Raw genomic sequence first — 20,864 nt, 5'->3', positions numbered from 1 at the left:
ATTATATCTGGTGTCTGAATAATTTTGGTTTGACTATTTGATAGATAATAAAGTCTATAATATAATTTTTATGTTTATTTATTTAGATTAGGACTGTCAATTTAAGAGTAGAAATTTAATTTTAGATACATTACTTAGTTAAATACATATAGTATAAAGCTACAGACACATACACATACAGTATATACGAATGTCATTCATTTAAAAAAAGTAATTCATTTAAATAATTAGGGAATAAATAGGTCTGGATTTTAAAAAAAAAATGTATCTAAATGAATTAATAAATAACAAAAAGACTAAATAATAAAAATAAAATATAAACACATTCATAATATACATGATTTTAATACAAATATGTTGACCCACCGTTATTGATGCAGTGAGAACGGCTGAGCTCCCTGCGGCTGGGGTCCCGCTGTTCTGCCATGCTGGCGGAGGGTGTGAGGAGGGCATGCAGGCCGCTATCCCGGGGCAAGGTGAAGCTGCGGGGTTTCCCGGCTGTGTTAACAGGGTCTCTGAGCCTCTCCCCTTCAAGCATGGGGAAGGGACCATAATGTTCCTGCATCAGTGTGCGTTGGGCAGGCAGAGTGGATTGGCGGCGGTATTCTGGAGACAGACCCGCCCCCGGCTCACAGAACACAGCGTCTTCTAGGGGCAGGGTCTGCAGGTAGTGGAGGCCCGAGCTGGTCAGAGGAGTTTCAATCAGGTCCTGCCATGAACGCCGCTGGCTGGCGGACTTCCGTGCAGGGGAACCTCCACCGCTGCTGCTACCTCCTTGAGGTTCGGAGCGGTACTCCTCATGAGAGGAGCGAGACTGCGAAGTTTCAGTGGATGATAGGCGGCCGTGCTTTGGTTCTAGGTAAGGACTGGCACAACTCACCTGGTTCTGAAAAAGAAAAAGAAAAACATTAGGTTGAACCCAAGTATTTTTACAACATTTTTACAAGATTGTAGCAATATTTTACATAATATCCCTCTCATTCCCAGGGGTACCAGTAATCTAAATCTTTATAACTACTACAACTTAATTCGATGCTCATCATGACATTCATTTTTAAACGAATAAAGCATTCATACCTTTAAAATGTACTTTGCTTACAAATCATGAATGGGCATGCTTTTGTGTGCTAATGAAGAAACTCAAAGAATAGACCAGGCCCCTGAATAGCCACTTGTCTAAGATAGACAGATAAATAATGAACAGAGAAAACTTCTGTGAAAAATGCAAATATAGAAAATGGAAGAATAAGGAACAGAGATATGGACAGAGAACCTGAAGCTGTGTTAGTGTGTGAAGTTAGTCTCTAAATATGGGCCAACTGCTCTTTCTGCTTTCATCCAATTGGCAATGCTTCAAAAGGACAGACAGACAGACATACAACTCTGGAGGGCTCTTGGTTAACAATGTCAAACTCCCCTAATTTGATTATCTCTGGGAACAATATGCGTGTGTGTGTGTGTGTGTGTGTGTGTGTGTGTGTGTGTGTGTGTGTGTGTGTGTGTGTGTGTGTGTGTACGTGTGTGTGTGTGTGTGTGGAGAATGGCTGGAGGGGGCCTTGTGGAAGAAAAAAAGTAAAAAGTTTAATTCAAGTGTCTTTGTTTGCTCCCAAATAAAGGCTTTGCTGATGTGTGTGGCCTCTGGCTGACCTGCCCTGCAGTACTACACTAAAAATAAAGAAAAGAACAGTGACTGTGCACACAAATTTAACCACATACATTCAGGAATGAATAGACACCAAATCCTATAATTTATTCAACGTACAAAATAGGAATGTTCAACTTCCTGCTTGGAAAAGCTTAATGGCACTTGATGCCGGCCTTTCAATACCCACACACACACAGACACACACATTTGAATACTTTGATTTGGATCTGAGAGACATTGCAAAGATAACAAGATCCAAATACTCTGGGAAGAGTCATACAAGGTGACAGGTCTACAATTCATTGCTCACATACTTCTACAGGCCATGAGGCACATTGTCAAAAGTAGTAGCCAAAAGTCAGCCAAGTCAAAATACACTTCCCTGCATTACCGCTGGCAGTTACAACAGATGTTACTGTTAAAAAATCATGCAGGTGCACACACACACACACACACACACACACACACACACACACACACACACACACACACACACACACACACACACACACACACACACACACACACACACACACACAGAGACTATAAGAGGGACTATATTGCCAAATGTTTTGGGACGCCTACCTTTACATGCACCTGAATTTTAATGGCATCCAATTCTTGATCTGTAGGATTTAATATGGAGCTGGCCCACTCTTTGCAGCTATAATAGCTTCACCTCTTCTGAGAAGGCTTTCCACAAGGTTTAGGAGTGTATTTATGGGAATTTTTGACCATTCTTCTAGAAGCGCATTTATGAAGTCAGGCAGTGATGTTGGCGCTCTAATTCCCCCCCCCCCCCCCCCAAAGTGTTTTATTGGGTTAAGGTCAGGACTTTGAGCAGGTCAGTCAAGTTCCTCCACAACAAACTTACTCAATGTCTTTATGGACTTTGCTTTGTGCTCTGGTGCGCTGTCATGTTGGAACAGACAGGGTCCAAACTATTCTCACAAAGTTAGGAGCAAGAAATTGTCCAAAATGTCTTGATATGCTGAAACATTAAGAGTTCCTTTCACTGGAACTAAGGAGTTAAGACCCACCCAAAACAACCCCCACACCATAATCCCCCCTCCATAAAACTTTAAACTTGGCACAATGCAGTCAGACAAGTACTGTTCTCCTGGCAACCGCCAAACCCAGACTCGTCCATCGGACTGCCTGACAAAGAAGCGTGATTCATCACTCCAGAGAACACGTCTCCACTGCTCTAGAGTCCTGTGGCGGCATACTTTACACCACTGCATCCCACACTTTGCATTTCACCTGGAGATGAAAGGCTTGGATGCAGCTGTTTGGCTATGGAAACTCATTCCATGAAGCTCTCCTCCACACAAAGTTTGGAGGTCTGTAGCTATTGACTCTGCAGAAAGTTGCCGACTTCTGTGCACTGTGCACCTCAGCATGTGCTGACCCCTCTCTGTGATTTTAGTTTATTTATATTCTACAGTGGGATTTTTTTAACAGGAACTGAAAATAATATCAAAACGATATCAAAAAGACCAAATACGCTCACTGCAAATTAATTTAATCATCTTTTGATTTTGAGTAAAAAATCACGCAAAGCCAAGGTCATGGGTTCGATTCCCAGGGAAAGCAAGAATTGATAAAAATCGTGTGCCTTAAAATGCAATGTAAGTCGCTTTGAATAAAATGCATAAATGTAAATGTAATATGTTCCTGACAGATTTCGGGAGACTTGAAATATATATCTGACACTATCTATCAAAAGCAGAGAGTAAACCTTACAGTGACAGTACAGTGACTCACAAAAACTGAGCGATAAGTAGAGAGACACAGAGATAAGACTCAATCTCCTCATATCTTAACAGTGTACTCAGAGATGAGGTGGTCTGACTCATTCACACACACACACACACACACACACACACACACACACACACACACACACACACACACACACACACACACACACACACACACACACACACACACACACACACACACACACACACACACACAGTGACGTGGTAAGGCCAGGTCTGGGGGACGGCACTACAAAACAGCTCTTTTACCAATGCCAAATGTCAAGCATTATGAGGCTGTGCTATTGTGTGGTATTACACAATGAGAGGAAGCCGTGTATGTCTGTGAGCATGCTGGATGCTGACTCACTGAGGGTGGCCGTGGGTACGTGTCATAAGGGGGTGGTGGGCTGTCTTGCTTGGGCGTTGAGGGCGTATCATTGTCTTCGTGTTCACTTTCACTCCAGTAGTCAGCTGGAAGAGAGAGAGAGAGAGAGAGAGAGAGAAGGGCATGCAGGGAGTCATTAGCTTGTTGCAAAACATTTCCATAAAGTAAACAATAATTAAATTAAAGCCTCAGAGATCATGTGGGGCACAAAGACACATGCAGGTGTTTCCATGAGGACCTTGAGTAAAACATCTTACTGAACTGCAAGGCCTTCACTAGAACCTATCCTGAGATGCGATGTCAAAAGCAGAAGACAGGAAAAACTATTCTGAATAAAAAAAATAAAAAATAAGGCACTGACCAAGTATTTACTACTTAAAAACACTCACTCGCTTACTCTTTCTGTCTGTCTTTTCCCATTGTGCAATTTTTACTTCTGTGAGGAGTATTTAGGTAACTTTTACAGTAAAACGAAATGTCTGAGCTCATAAATCTTTAATCAAAATGCCAATTTATAACTAAATTTTTCAGTGACAATACCAACAGTTGTGCCAGTTCTTCAATCATTTTGCCAGCTTAAACCCTTTCCCTCCACAGGCTTGCCTTCATTTTTGAGTTTAATACCCACATCTCAAATCCGGTTAATGAAAAATGCATAGACACCGCCCAAAACATATTTCTTTTTGTTACATTTGTATATATATGTCACAATGTGGAAGAAAGATATTCATTCATTCTTCATTTTATTGTGACTTTAGCCTAATGATAATGAATTACATGCAAATAGCAGTGTTGGGGAAAGTTATTTCTAAAAGTAATGCATTAAAATAATGAATTAATTCCTAAAAAGTAACTAAGTAACGCATTATATTACTTTTCCTCATCTAAGCTGGGCTTGCTTGTTTATTTTTAATAACAAAAAATATATATATTTGTGCAAAATGTTTGCATAATTTTCAGTTTGGATTTTACTGTTTTTATTTTTGTGAAATACTGAATGTTTTTGTGATACTGAGTAAATGCTTGCTCACATTTAGTCTAGAACTAACTCATGTTAAAATAATGCGTTACTGTATTAGTTACGGGGTTGATTTGTTACCCCCAGCAACGGTTTCCAAAACACAATTTTGTGACAAAGTTCAGTTGTGCTACCTATACTGACATCCTGTCCTTCTATAAAAAAAATGTTTGAACTTCTGGATCATCAGCCAAGTCTTTTGAGCACGATTGGGTAACTCTCGCCCTCTAGGTCCACTTCCATTTAGCATTTAGCTCCATCCTTGATCAAATGCACCTACCGGTACCTTTCTAGTAATCCTGAAGAGCTTAATTAGCTTGTTCGGGTGTGTTTAATTAGGGTTGGAGAAAAACTCTGGAGGAAAGTGGATTTCGAGAGCCAGAGTTGCCCATCCCTTCATTAGAGACCAGTAAAACTATGCAAGTTTCCCAAGTAATTTGGCTGCATTTCCCAAAAGCATTGTAAGTCTAAGTAGATCATAGAAACCATATGCACCAGCGATCTTTACGATCTCCTCAGGCTTGCAATGCTTTTGGGAATGTAGCTCTGATTAGGCTCTCTTTGATTTTTAGTTGGCCCCTCCCACTGATATGCTCCACCATTCCCTTTTACATTTTCCCATTTGGGAGACGCTTACATTGAAAGCGACTTACTTTGCATTCGAGGTTCATATTTACTAGGAATCGAACCTTCAAAACCCATAACCTTCCTACTACAAGTATTCTCACCTTGTTCCTGACGGATTCGCTCTCTTTCTGCATAGCCAGCGGCTGCCATGTTGAGACGACTCAACCATCTGTTCATATCATCCACGCCGTCCGCTGCGAAGTAGAAGCTCTTGATTTTGGGATGGCATGCTTTAAACGCACTGCGTAGGGAGCAAAGATTCAATAAGAATTTGTCAGGCATCATCACATTGCTCTAAGGTACTTATAGGTACTCACTATTTTTTGCGACATTCACTGGCTCTGTCGATTTTAAATTCGGGGAGGCTCACAAACCCTTCTGCCTTTTCATCCTAAAAGGTGGAGAAAAAAAGAGAGAGAGAGAGGATTGTGTGGACATTTCACCCCACTTACACTCTTCTGTAATGTCATTATGTCCTCATTAGGAGTTACATCTCCTTATTTTCTCCTTTGTTTTCTCTCTCTCTTGGTTCATTCCATTGCTTTTTACCCTGCATTAATTTGCAGCAGGACTGCTGACAGGAGCTCTGCATAAATAAATGAAACGCATAAATTGTTGCGGCTCTCTGTAAGCCTGTCTGTGTTTACAAAACCCACACAGTAGAAGATCATCAATTATAGCAAAGCCGGACTATGTTGCAGGATTCTCAGTGGACCAAAACCAGGCCGAGAGGAACCCTCCCCTCCCCATACTTCCTCCGAAACCCCCAGAACGGCAGCCGTATCCCAGGCCCAGGCTGTGACAAAAAGCAAAAACACGAAGAGTAATTAATCAAAAGCGAGGGAGCAAGAGAGCGAGGGAACAAGAATTGGAGTGTTTGTTCGGAGAAGCTCCTTATCTTCATTACAGAAATGGTATGTGTAGAAGACTGTTTTGTTGGGGTAGATGAGCATTAATCTTGTTCCACACAAGAGGGTAAAGCCGCACCAATTAAAGTCTCATCTCTAGATCGATATAGTTTCTGCTGCGCTGGTGGATACGAGAAACAACAAAGATAACTGTATTGGCCCAACACACTCGCACACTCACCTCCTCGTTCATGTACCAGTACAAGCAGGCGTCCTTCAAAACAAACCAGTACTTCTTCCATTTCTGTGAGAAATAGCTCTTAGCATCCTTCTTCTTCCACAGCCAGCCCTCACAATCTCCACGGCCCAGGTCCTTACAGGAGATTCGTCTCTTACTGATGGAGGACAGCGGAGCTGCTGGACACCATAAGACAGTATGTGTTAACAAATGTTAGAAAATGGACAGTTCAGGATCCAATCCCTCAAATCAATTAAAGGGTTAGTTCACCCAAAAATGAAAATTCTGTCAATAATTACTTACCCTAATGTCGTTCGACACCCGTAAGACCACCGTTCATCTTCGGAACACAAATGAAGATATTTTTGTTGAAATCCGATGGCTCAGAAAAGCCTTCATTGACACCAGTGTCATTTCCTCTCTCGAGAACCATAAAAGGCACTAAAGACGTCGTTACAAAGTCCATCTCACTACAGTGGATCTACAATAACTTTATGAAGCGACGAGAATAGATTTTGTACGCAAAACCCCCTGAAATAACGGCTTATATAGTAATGGGCCGATTTCAAAACAAAGTTTCGAACGTTATGAATCAGCGTATTGATTTATGATTCGCACGATCCGAATCAACAAAAATATCTTCATGTGTTTCGAAGATGAACGGAGGTCTTACGGGTGTCGAACGACATTAGGTAATTAATTAAGTAATTAATGACAGAATTTTCATTTTTGGGTGAACTAACTCTTTAATGTCTAGATATGGGTCATGCAACAACAAAAAAACCTGCCAAAAATTCATCATTGTCATGTTGTTTCAAACTACTATGACTTTCTTTATTTTGTAGGCCACAAAATGTGCAGGATGTTCATGGTGCTCTTTTCAAAGTGATCTCAAAGTGAATGGCGACCAGTGAACACCCCAAAATGGAAAAAAAACATCATAAATGTAATCTATTTGGCTTGTGCACTAAACTTTGTGTGAGAAACAGTCCAAAACTATGGAAAATCTTTCCCATCCGTCGTGGCTCTCAAATCTCATTCAGCGTTTTGATTATGCACATTTTTAAACTTGGCATGTCATGACATGAGCAATGATGTTTGGCATGCCACGTCTTTATGCACCATATTTGCAAATGAGATTTAAGATCTTTGATTTAAAATGGATTAAAGCGATCAGTACTTAACAACTTGAATTTTGGTCTTATACTTACACAAACTGTTTCATAAGACTTGGAATATCATATGGCTTCAGAAGATTTACAGTCCAGGCATATAAACCACTCATGCTGGTTTTTGTCTTTTTGGAGGGGACAATATTTCCTTTCATAGCACTGAAAACAGGCAGTGTGAGCATACAAAAAATATGGCAGAATGATCATAATTATGATGGAAATTAACTTTCTTTACTCTCTTTCCTGTTTATGTTAATGGACTATTTTTTGCCTTATATGCAAATATGCAAGCAGTGTATGCAAGGAAGACAATGTTCCCAAACATGAGAATTAGGAAAAATAAGTGATCACCTTTACTCTTTTTCTTGGCCTTGGATAGCAGAGAAGATCCCTGGAATGTCTGCAAAGCAGAATATATATTTAGATATATATTATATAATATTTATGGAGGAATACAAATGGAGAAATGTTTGAAAATACATCAGGAGTAAGTGAAACGAGAAAAAAATGTCTCGACCATATTATAGGTCAACACATCCTCTCGAGTGGAATCACATGGAGAAAATGTGTGAACATAACAATCTCTGAGCATCAATCCATCGAACAACAAATTAAAATCTGAGGCGACATCCGAGCAGATGAAGGCACAAGAGGCCAACAGCTAGGGAGAAGGAAAGCGGGAAGAGGCATAGAAAGAAAATAAGATTTCTAACATCCTTGGCCCGTGTGTTTATTGAGCAGTAATTCTCGGATCAGCACACCCAGACCGAGCGCATATTTATGATCCGAGCTCTCTGGCAATTCTCTTCTGTGAAGAAGCTTCCTGTGAGCTTGGGCATAAATTCAGAGGTACACTTGTGTTGCTATGCTAACAGATTAGCAACAGTATCACTGACTGAAAGAAAACACTAACATCACACTAATTGATTTATTGATATGTGCCAGAGGAGGGAAGCTGTTCTGTTGCCCAAGAGGAATAACTGAAATTGATTAACGGAACATGTTTAGAAACTCAGTCAGCCGGTTCGTAGAACATCTTTATTTATTCAGGAGTATCTAAAAATACCAGGTCCATTTCTTGAAGATGGTTTTCTGTTTGTTCAAGTGTTCTCGTTGGTTATTCGGTTAAAAATCTGGTTTTCCCAATGACCCAAGTTTGAATACTGAGTCACATTCCAATACCATTTACCCGCTTTTAATTCACTTAAATGAAGCCCACAAAATAGAAAATGACAAACACAATGGTGGGTTTTCCCAGCATTTAACCTCATAACACACTTCAATGTCAAAGTGACTTCCTCCCAAAGCACAGTGGCAATCTCTTCATAGAAGGTGTGAATCACAATTGCTGTGTGAACTAAAGCAATTTGTGAAAAAGAATTAGACACATTAAGACAAACTTCCCTGAGGATTCAACACCTAGACATGAATAAAACAAAGTGATAGAGCAAACGATGACACAGCATACACTGTATATCAAATAAACAAAATAATACCTACAGGCAATGCTCAAACTTAAAGGTGCCCTAGAATGAATTTTTTTATTAACCTTGTCATAGTGAAATAATAAAAGTTCAGTACATGGACATCACATACTGTGATTCTCAAACACCACTGCTTCCTCCTTCAAATGTAAATCTTGTGCACAAAAACACCACGAAAAATAGGCGAATCTCAACATAACACCAACTGTGACGCAATCGCTAGGATAATTTAATACGTACACCCCCAACATTTGCATATCTCAGCACATGTTCATTGTCAGGCGCAACTGCGCAAGCCGATGCATCGAGAGTTCTGCAGGTAAAACAAGCACCACGCGAGGATAGTGAAAATGGCAGGTCATGGACACAAATGTCACAAATGGCTGTGCAGGGGATATGAGGACTTTTCATAGCCTTTCCACAGATAAAAAATGTCATGGTTGATGTTTATTATAATCGGATACCGCACCAATTTAATTCAAAATCGTTGGTTTGCTCAGCCCATTTCACCATGGACAGTTTTTCTAACCTGGGACAATATCAAGCAAGCTTCGCTCAATGTCTAAAACTGAAGAAAGGGGCAATTCCAACTATATTCCTGCAAGCAGTAAGTAGGTAAGCATTTATTGACTGTCACTGACTCTTTCTTAGAGAGACAGCATTGTCTATATAATGCAAGATGCTAGTAGCCTACAGTAACTAAATAGTGTCTAATGACAAAGGTTAATATTATTTTGTATTACAAAATACAACCGTAGGTACATATGTTGCTTACAGATCGTTCACTTGATCCTTCTAGCTAACGTCACCTTCTCCACCATATAAGTTAAAACAATAGTCATTTGACAAGGCTTCTATTTATTTTGTAAAAAAAAATATATTTATATTTTTGAGAACTGAAGTATGATGTTTTTGCATGCTTGTATTTTAGAGTACATAACAGTTACTGCGTAGCCTACATTGTGACTAACGTTATATAAACATGCAATATCGTTGACGAAAAAAGACGCGACTAAAATGTAGTTTAAAAAATAAAAACTTGAAAAAAAAGCAGTTGTTTTGGTTTTGTCGGGGGAAAAGAAAAGCGTTCGAGTTTTCGTGCTTACGGTTACCAGATTTTAGTAATTTAAATCCCACAATCAGAGCTTTTCTGTGAAAAGAACACGTACACTATCTGGTGTTTTACCTAAATATGTGCAATCTGCATGCGCGGATGATCTGAAAACACCAATAAGCAAGTAAGCGGAATTTTATCAATCTCCATTTGAGATGTTCTGCTTAAAGTGTCATTCAGTCGGTCTGTGTTCTGTCAGGACTCACGAGCCACTTCGCTGAACAACTGAACTTGTGTGAACTGCTGGAAAGAGCCAATCAAAGCAGAGCTCAACAGTAATATTCATGACCCTTCCAAATAAGGCAAAAACAGAGCATTGCATCCTAGGGACAATTTATAGGGTTGTAAATGAACCTGTAAAACTGTATCTAATTAATGCCCTTAAATAAGCCACATACCCTCTATGTACATATCAGAGTACAATTTAGCATATTGCATTAACTCATTCTAGGGCACCTTTAATTTACAATGTCACTGAAGAAACGGGAGGTCTTGCTGAGTTAATGGCCCTGCCGACCCTTAAACAACATCCACATTTGCTTTAAAGGATCACTGGCTATCACTAAAACTGTGCAAGGGGTGGAAAGCAACTCCTACAGTGACTAAGAATCATGTAATGGCCCTCATTCATTAAACACAAGCACAACAATATCTGTCAGTTGTTCGTAAAACCATCCTTGTGTAGGAACGATTTTACGAATGACTTGCACAGAAATTCGCTCTTCTTGTGTTTCATGAATGAATATAAATGTTGCAGAACGTCAAGCACTCTGCAACGCATGAACTCACTTGGATGATGAACAGAAACACACACCCAGAACAAATTCTACAAGACATGAACATGAGATATGCATCAGCTACAGAGCCCAAAGATCTTCTAAACTTCATTTCTTATGCCTCAGGAATCACGGTCTTCAGAGAAAGAGCATTATGGGACAACTATAACCCATGTGAGCAAACACAGTTGTAACATCTCAGTATGTGGTATGTGTACAGTCTACTCTTGTTTCCTTCTGCTATATCCATCTTTCTGTAATGTTTTCTTCTGAAATGGTTCTGTTCCTCCATTCTCTCAGTCACTGATGTTGGATCTCTCTATGTAACACATCGCCCTAGATGGCATACTAAGACTTGCCATCAGGCTACAACCGAATGCCACATGGCAACACAGGCTCCCAATTCACATGACATATGGTACGAAACCTCTTCCGCTGTGATATGAACAACTGACATATGCTGACATATGCAGCATGTAATGGCCTAAAAGCATATGCATTACCCTCTCTTGTTCTTTTTTTAATTCTTGTGGTTTTCTAATTATGTGTTGACATCAGTTTTTTTAAATGAATAAAAGGCATGTTCACACCATGAACGATAAAGATAGCTATAACGATAACTATATGCGGGCACACCAACGGACAATATCATCCTGTTTATTCTAAGCACATGCTGCTGTTTTGTTCTCTACTACTTTAAATGCTCAAGCAATTAAGGGTGCTTCCACACTAGGTTCGATTACCCCCCCCCCCCCCATCCCCCGCTGGACTGTGTTCATATTATATTATTTGGGTCAGAACCGGGGTTTGTAAGCATCTTTAAAGCAGCAGCTGTTTACCCGGTTGCTTAGCAACGACAGTGAGTGTGAAGGTGGCGAAATACATAGTGATGCTCTCGTCACTTTTATACTTTTGTTTTTGAACCGTTAGTTTTGTTACCAAAGCTTCAGTACGTAATGGCACTTGTGTCTATCTGCCACGGATGTACTGCAAATGCTCTAAAGAACGCCGAAGATGAGCAGAAATGACATCTATAGCATTTTTATCAAATCCTACGTCATTATTAGCGGTTCACTTCTGTGATTTAGTACGTTTGCCATCACATCAACAACGAACCATACCAGAGTTCACATGAACCGAACCCCAGACCAAGTGGACTCGGGTATGGTTCGCGGATGTGCATCCAAGTTCTTCAGAAGGCGGAGTTCACATCACCCAAACGAACCGAACTCTGACGTCAATCGAACCCTTAGTTTGGTTCACACATGTAGTTTGGTTCGTTTGTTCCGGACCAAAAAACCAAAAAAATATAGTCCTGGTCCGCTTCACACTGGCATTTTTAACAGCGAACCTAACGTTACCAAACAAAAGGCATAGGGATATGGTGATTGGTCGGCTTTTATGATGTATATTTTGCGACGGAGCTTGCTTAACGAACATTCAAAATAGTACTGTGTGCTGGAGTCAACACGATCATTTCATGCGTGTTCTTATGGTTTTATTTTTACCAGCTGAGAACTCACAAAGAGTTCCTAATAATCCTTTAGGTGAGTGTAGTTGTGGTGTGGTATTCTTTTATATGTAAACATCTTTTTTGTAATCTTTATCATTATCGTCAGTGCAGGCACTGGGCTGTGTATATAGTTTTTCAGCAGTCAGGCAAAATACTTTTGTGCGTGTGTGTCCAGTGGATGGATTGAATGAGTGTTCTCCTTAAGTGTGAGGTCAGAGTGCTGGCACAGTTCAGACAAACTGCAGCTTTCTTATCGGACTGCAACGCAGGCAATAAAACACCACTGTAAACAACAGAACCCAGTGCAGTTACACAGCACATGCCAACAGAGGCAGCCTTATTAAATCAACGCCACGCAGCTTGGTCTCTCTGCTCTGCTTTTGCTTGCACCATCTCATAGCATCTTACTCATCTTTCATCTCACTTCTCTCCTTCTCTTCTAAATATCTTCGACTCTAATATCCATCTCTTCTTGTTTTATTCTCTCCTCTTCTCTTCTTGCATCTTCCCACATCAACTTGCATATTCATTTTGCTGTTTTGACCTTTTACTTCTCATCATTTACTTCTCATCTTCCCTCCCTACCAGTTTCATCTCTTCTCTTCTTATCTCCTCTTACTTCTGCTAGCCCACTGGTTTCTCTTCTCTTCTGGTCTTGTCTCATATTGTCTCTTCTTGTCTCCTCTCACCTCTTCTCGCATCTTATATTCTCTTATATCCCTTGTCTCGTCACTTCTCATCTTATCGCTTCTTATTTCATTTAGTCTCATATCTTCTTATCTTCTCTCATCTCTTCTAGTTCTGCATGTTCCCCTCTCCACATCTCATCTCGTTGTGTCCAGTCTTGTCTAATCTTGTCTCTTCTCGTCCTCTCACACCTCTTCTCACATCTTCATATTTAATTTAGTCTCTTCTCGACTCTTTTTTCTGATTTTACCTCATCATCGCATCACTTTTCATGTCATCTCAACTCTTGTCCTTTTGCATCGTCACACATTACCTTCTCTTCTCTTCTCATCTTCTCTTCTTGTTTCAGTAGTTCATGAGCTACAGAAAGAATAGTAAGAGTGATGAGACAGCACATTGGTTCATTGGTCAGACCCCAAGCTGTCCCTACCCTGGCATGTACACCCTTTAACCCACATCAGGTCGGAGTACATATGGGCACAGATGCATCACCCTGCTAGGTGTCTCTAAACAGAAGCAGCAGGTAAGATACCCTGTTAAAGTCACTCTTACATAGGACTGTCACACCCCAGCTGGGATTCACACTTTTTCATGAGGACCTATAATTAGACTTCATTTTGGAAGGAAAAAAGATACAGAGAGAACCAAACACATAATCACTTCTCATGGGCTGGTGGGCATATCAAGATTTTAAGCACAACATATTGATGTGAAGACAGCACAAGGCAGAGTCTAGGCCAATCACAGCTCTGATTCAGATGGAGCTTGGCCAATCACGTCACTCCGTCCCCTTTGACAGATGACAACATGACTTAGCCCCGCCCACCGCTACTAAACCACCATCTGCCTACTCAGCATCCATATGCACACTGTGACACACCACAGCGAGTCACTTTTCCCTGGATTATTAGTTTTCCCTTGGTGTTTGCGTATGTGGTTATGGCTGTGTCAGTGTGTGTGCATTCCGAGAATATCGGCTGTCACATTCCCTCTTAAAAACGACAGCCAGATCTCACCTCCATGCTTAATAACTTCACATACATGATGGCTGGTCTCACTGAGAATACCACCCACACACACACATACACAGGGCTGGACACAAATTCCCACACACCTCCACGCTGACTAAAGGTAGAGGACTAACAACTCTCATTATATACACACACACACACACACTCACACACTTACACACTCACACACTCACCCAGCGTGTGGGTGTAAGTATACATTCTCCTTCTGCACACCATGACCTGGTGCTTTCAATGAAAGCTATGTAAGACTCTACCTGCAGTGATCACAGAGACCTTGATCGAGAAAAGAGCCGGTGAAAGCAGCCAGACCTTGAAGAATAACTCTTTGTTTGAGCAAAATAAAATAAAAAGAACACAGAGGTTGTGAGGAAAATCACAGTGTCTGAGTTCAGCCCGATCCAAACTACATGACACTCAAAAAGAGACTTAAAGATAATCTTAGACAAAGAGAAAGAACCTGACTGATGCATGTCGATGCACATACTCCCGTAGTAGCACACTACAAAATAACAGTAATTTATATTCGTGTGTATATATATAAAAAAAAAAATATATATATATATATATATATATATATATATATATATATATATATATATATATATATATATATATATATATATATATATAATTTTTTTTTTTTTACAATTTAGAATAACTGTTTCTATTGTAATATATTTCATGTATGAAATTTATGTAATTTATTCCTGTGATGGTAAAGCTAATTTTTTGGCATCATTACTCTTCAGTGTCACATGATCCTTCAGGTTATTTAGGGTATAGGATATTTAGATATTTTTGAAAATCAAGAGAAAAAAAAATGGAAACCAAGACAAAAATGTTTGTAGTAGTTCCAATCACAAATGTCCCAAGGTTTTCCCATTCCAATGCGCTACTTTTCCATTGTTTTTCTATGTAAACCCATGCTAGACGGATGTGCATAACTATTGCGCTCACGTCTCTTGCAGCATCTTGCACATGACACAGTGGCCTAAAAAGGCGCCATTTAAGTTAAAATCAGTTCAATTTTTTAAAAACATGCCTGGGAGGACATTTTTCCCCATTCCTGTCTTGCTAGCCAAAAAATCTATACGCACCCTAGCGGCAGCAAATCTAATTTGCCGCGAGTGTAGTCTAGCAACTCTCAATAGACTTCTAAGCTGGAAAAAACAAACTCTGGACAGGTCAACCACATCGTTTTTCAAAGCAAAAAGTTTGCAGGGTTTTTTTTTTTGCCCTAACACTGGTGGCTGCAAATAATCCCTGCATTTTAATCAAAAGAACCAATAGCCTTAATGTTTTTTTTTGTTACAGAAACATTAGCTTGGCAGGAGATTTTGTTCATTCCATAGGCGCAGTACTAGCATGGATACAAACAGCGACAATGGCCACAGAATTAACTGACTCCCTTTAGAGAAAACATACTACTCACATGGTAAAGAGAGGTGGAGTCTGGGTTATGCGTGTTCATGGATTCCTGCCGGAGCACCTCCATTTGGAGGGTGGGGAGGAGGGCGTAGTGAGTGGGGCTCCCGCTCTTCTCGCTCTTCTTCTTGCCGCGTTTTCCTGTGTCCCTCTTCATGCTCCGCCCTGCCAGCTCGGCAGCCTTCTCATCACTTATATACCGCAACAGAGAGTTTTCTGAGAGAGAGAAAGAACAATATCTTTAATAACAGAAGTTTCTTTGGAAGCATGAAAGCCCCATGTCAACATATGGACAGTGCCGTCCTTAGGGCGGTGCAACTGGTGCAACTGCACCGGGCCGTGCTTTAGGCGGGGCCACGGTGAAAACATTGCACTAAAGGTATCGTTCTTAACAACGACGGATACATAAAGGTAATTAATATGATTAGCCTTTAGTTTTACTACACTTACTACACTGAGACTCCTCTGCTTCACACCATAGCTAATGATATGCTAAAGCCCATGCACAAGATGGCGTGATTGGATACAAGGTTGTTTGTGACATCGGAAACACCAGCGATTTCAAACCGTGTCTCTTTGGTTCACTGGAGATAGTGCTCAGCAATGCGGTTGAATTTGCACATGGTTTGTCATAAATCATATTAAAAACACCACATAGAGATAAAAAACAAAATAAAAAACTTGATTTTCACCACAGGGTTACTTTAATAATTTAACTGCAACCATTTTATTACCAATTAAACCACAAGGCTACACCACCCGCTAGAGGGGAAAACAATTTTCAACAATGTCACCATTTTATATGGTTAATCAGGCATTAGAGATTTTGTCTGGCATGTGCAGTAAATCAAAATTACATCTGTACAGCCAGTCCTTCTCAAAAAGTATGGACATTTTCCAGGTTGTGCTGTGTCAAATCACTGAATAAGCTTGCATTAGTATTCCATCAATCAAGCGTCCCAAACCCCACTCGAAATACTCCAAACCTCAATTGGCCAATCACAATAATTCATTCCCTCAATAGAGGTCTATCATTAGCACTACTTAAGCCTGTGCACTCTTCCCAAATCAGTCGAATCCAATCAAACTCTATAGGCTTATTCTTGCCTAATGAGCAGAACAAGCCGATTGGTCACAGCCATATAAGCAAGCCAAACCAACGGGCTCCCAGCAGCCCTGGTTTGCGCTCGTCCTTTGATTTAGGAACCACCGCAGCCATTGTTGGGCTTCCCTTCTCCCACGCCCAAGTCCACCGTTGCCCGGCAGCAGCCAATGGGACGTGAAACGCTCAGGAGAGCTCCTGTCAGAGTTTCCATGGCAACAGCATGCTTCCAGAAGAAGTTCCCTCTTCTTTACGGCTCGGTTTCCCTCATGCTGATGAAAAAGTTGAAGAGGTGGCAGATTTTAAATTGCATACATTCAGCCAGACAGGGTTCACAACCTAGTAGAGTCATAATAAATCTTAATTGAATTAACTGTAACTTCTTGAGTTTTGATTGATACAATGCATCTTTATGTAGGGCTGCACGATTAATCGACAGTAAAACAAATCGTAACATGGCTCAATGTGATAATCAAAACCTGTCCATTTGCTGTCAGAAAAAGAGAAGCTTTAAAGGGCTCCCTGTGGTTTTCCAGCCAAATAAAAGCTTGATGGTTTAATTAAATTTTTTGTTAAAATTTTCATTTTAGACATCCATAAATATTAGTATTGTAATTTTACAGTTGTACTGTAAAATAAAATGATTATAATATTTTTTTCTCAAAGTTACACTATGTAACTTTTCCGTCCGCTAGAGATCACCTATTCAGAAAAAGGCGTAGTTTGATGACGCCAAGTTTGGGCGCAAAGCGGACATGTGGTCTTCACCTCACAGCCGGTTGGAAAGAATCGGAATAGGACTCTAGCAGAAATCATGTTCATGGATGCGATTATTAACGTTAATGTAGTATGAAGCAGAGCAGGACCGAGTGTTGAGGGAGCTAAGAAAGGCCGCTGGAGCGATTGTTGGGCGAGCAGCGGGACTTTTATTATGACGGGACACAGTCGCCGTCACCATTTCCGCTTTTCTGGTTATGCATATGAGGTAAAGCAGCTCTGTTTATCATATTATATACATTTAAGTGTGTTTAAAATTATGTTATAACGTTACTCTGTGCCTTCGCTCGGTGCTGCTGTGACATGTTCACACTGGTAAGAGTAAAGAGCTTCTGCCAAATAAAACCGAGGGTAATGCAGACGTCCCAGCTCCTTGGTTAAATAGCCACACTGTAAAAAAATTGTGGTGGTTTTTGTTGGTTTAACTTAAAAAAGTAAGTAACCTGGTTGCCTTAAAATTTTTGGTTTATTGAAATTAAAAATTTGAGTTGATACAATGAAGGAAATTAGTTTAATAAATAGAAACTCAAAATATTTTTGTATCTGAACCACATAAAAAATTTGATAAATCATGAAAATAGCACTTTTTGGCATGTTTCACTGCGTCATCAGAAATAGCACACACATAATTACCCAATATGCTTACAAAATCTTTTAATAATCTTTTAATAAAGGTTGTCGAATCTCAAAAAATGTTCATTGTATTAACTCAAATATTTAATTTCAATGAACTCAAAATTTTAAGGCAACCAGGTAACTTTTACAGTGCATTTTCTCACAATTTACAAATAGTTGGAAACATTTGGATTTTGTAAGAACTCAAATGAACTATAACACTGGCCTGGTGGTTTTTGGATATTTTACTGCAAAAACCCTTCATAATGCACCTTTTATTCTCAAATATTTTGGCCAAATTGTGCAATCCTGGAGTTTTATTTTATTCTATTTTAAAGCCGTGCAACTCTACCTTTATGTTTGTTTTTGAAAATCAAGCCTCAAAATGAAATGCCGGAATTTTTTTAATTTTAAAAAAGCGATGATTTATTCAGAGGATGACTTTAATAGAACAACCATTTTGACAGTAAAATACTATCACTGTAACCCGGAATGAAAAATTACCCATATTTCCAAGCTGTGGGTGACCTTAATACATCTTTATCCTCTCTGACCCTCCCTCCACTCCAGCATTCTATCGCAATCTTCTGCCTACATCGCTCTCGCCATCTCCTTCGAGTGCCTCTTTCGTCTTTAACCATCTTTCTTACTCTCAGCTAAACACCATCTGGCAGCCTCTACACCAGCATTTTCTCCCCGGAGTTTTAAGGAAAAGAAGGAGTCGAGAAAGCGAGGAAATAAGAGAGCTATCAAGGCGCTAATCTCCACACAATGCGGATAGACAGAGCTGCTTAACAGGATCAAATAGCAGCTAGGACACGCAGCCAGGTGATCATCCGCCCCCCCTGCTCTAAAACGCATATAAAGACACAAGTTCCACAAAGCAGAGAAAAGCGAGGGGTTTGGGCAACAGCAAGTCCTGAAGGAGACCACCGAAAGAAAACAGGTTAGCGTGGGAAAGCAGTGAGACACGACAAGAGTGAGTCAAAACAAAAGAGGCTGCCTCTGCAGCCGCAATGAAGATGGTGATGAGGAAATGATGAAGACTGACTAAAACACGCTAACCAGCCAAACTTTAATCCTAAACACAATAATTCAATTCGGTGAAAGAGCTTCATTGATACTAGCCATTGATATAATCTCTCTACCTTCTTGCATTCCAACTATTTCTGTCAGAGTTCTGGACTGTATTTGTAAAGCAGGAGCCAGTTGAGACGGTCTCTGCACTAGCGCACACTGGCTCTGTGTTGGTGCTCAGAGACTGCCACTGTTATCCTGGCACTGCATGCAGTGCATCCACAGGAAGTAATCAGAAATGCCCAGCGCGGTTCAGAGCCACCGTGCAGCGAGGAGAATTAGATCCATGGAAAAGAGCTCAGCTGAACATCACTCCTGAATAAGAGCCATGAGAATGTAATAACAAAGAAACTGAGAGGAACAATGAAGGGAAATCCAGGATCCAGGACTGATGGAAACAAAGATGAATTTGAACCTTAAAGAAGACATTCAGGATACATACATAAAACACAGATCCTATGTACTTATTATAAAAAATAACACTTCATTACAATTCATGTCCATAGCTTTATTTTGTATGATTCCCCAGTGGATGTTCTAAAGAAGAAAACAAAATATTTTCATAATGTTCCATTAAAATGTAATAACGTTCTCCACGTCTTTTCTCTGCTGATGTAACCATGGCTCTGATGTTGGCAAAGCAAAAAATAAAAATAGCTGACCAAATCTGTATCTGAAATTTCAATTAAGTTCTTGTTTATAGAATTGTTGCAAAAAAAGCAATATCACAATACTATAATATAACAGCACTTTTGCTTGTTTCAACATCACAGCCCCCTTTTCGTGATAATAATCATAACCTTTCATAATAAAATCCTGATGGTTACATTTCAAGAAAGATGTGCCAGCATTAAAATGCAAGGGGTTTTGGCAGTTCCCTGCAGTGGGGCATGTTATAATTATTCTAAAATGATTGTAATAAAACATTTTCCAAATCATCAATATTGTTATACATGTTGTTTATATGGCCTCATATTTATTAACAGATATTTGTACTATTAAAAATGTATTAGTCACATTGCAAGACCATTTGAAATGAACCAATAAAAATGTATTAATTAATTAATGATGACAGAAATAGTTTGGACACTTTCGGTGGGCAGCAAAACCATAGACTGTTAATATAATAGTACATTATATATAATAACGTATATGATTATTTTTCGGGTGCAGCTATAGTGTCAAACAAGACTACAGACTGACATGAAGACCTTCATCTTTGGTTACTCCATATACATTGAAAGTAGTTAGTTGTAAAAAATTTCAACAATGAATAAGAAAAATAAAGTTAGTTCTGAGAAAATCTATCTATGGAATGAAAAAATGTAGCTTAGTTTTTTAATTGCAATATTTAATTAATAATATTGTATTGAATTGCTTTATTTATCCCAAATGATAAATAAATTGATTTAAAAATTGTCAAATAATGTCAAATACCTATAAACAGACACCCAAGGTACCGAACAGACACCTAAGATGGGCCACTCTTTTTGTAAAATAATAATAATAATAATGATTACATTTCCATAATATCTTTGCAGAGTTAAAAGGAGAATGATGAATA

General features: G+C 39.6%; 1 protein-coding gene across 14 annotated transcripts in view; it reads right to left on the bottom strand.

Moving 5' to 3' along the window:
- cnksr2a (connector enhancer of kinase suppressor of Ras 2a) overlaps positions 1-20,864 on the bottom strand; it is a 115,986-nt gene that overhangs the window by 28,867 nt on the left and 66,255 nt on the right. For 11 of the 14 annotated variants that reach the window (XM_067435131.1, XM_067435132.1, XM_067435134.1 and 8 more), the window contains 7 exons: positions 15,737-15,945; positions 8,051-8,099; positions 6,531-6,706; positions 5,759-5,832; positions 5,543-5,682; positions 3,779-3,882; positions 367-886 (listed from right to left, as the gene is read on the bottom strand). In XM_067435131.1, the coding sequence (XP_067291232.1) occupies positions 367-886; positions 3,779-3,882; positions 5,543-5,682; positions 5,759-5,832; positions 6,531-6,706; positions 8,051-8,099; positions 15,737-15,945 (1,272 nt within the window). The remainder of the gene's footprint in view (positions 1-366; positions 887-3,778; positions 3,883-5,542; positions 5,683-5,758; positions 5,833-6,530; positions 6,707-8,050; positions 8,100-15,736; positions 15,946-20,864) is intronic. The other 3 variants (XM_067435123.1, XM_067435130.1, XM_067435126.1) reach the window with 1 other exon arrangement.

Source organism: Pseudorasbora parva, chromosome 24 (genome assembly GCF_024679245.1).
Source record: "Pseudorasbora parva isolate DD20220531a chromosome 24, ASM2467924v1, whole genome shotgun sequence".
NCBI classification, from domain to species: Eukaryota; Metazoa; Chordata; class Actinopteri; order Cypriniformes; family Gobionidae; genus Pseudorasbora; species Pseudorasbora parva.
This window is presented reverse-complemented; position numbering and strand designations above follow the sequence as displayed.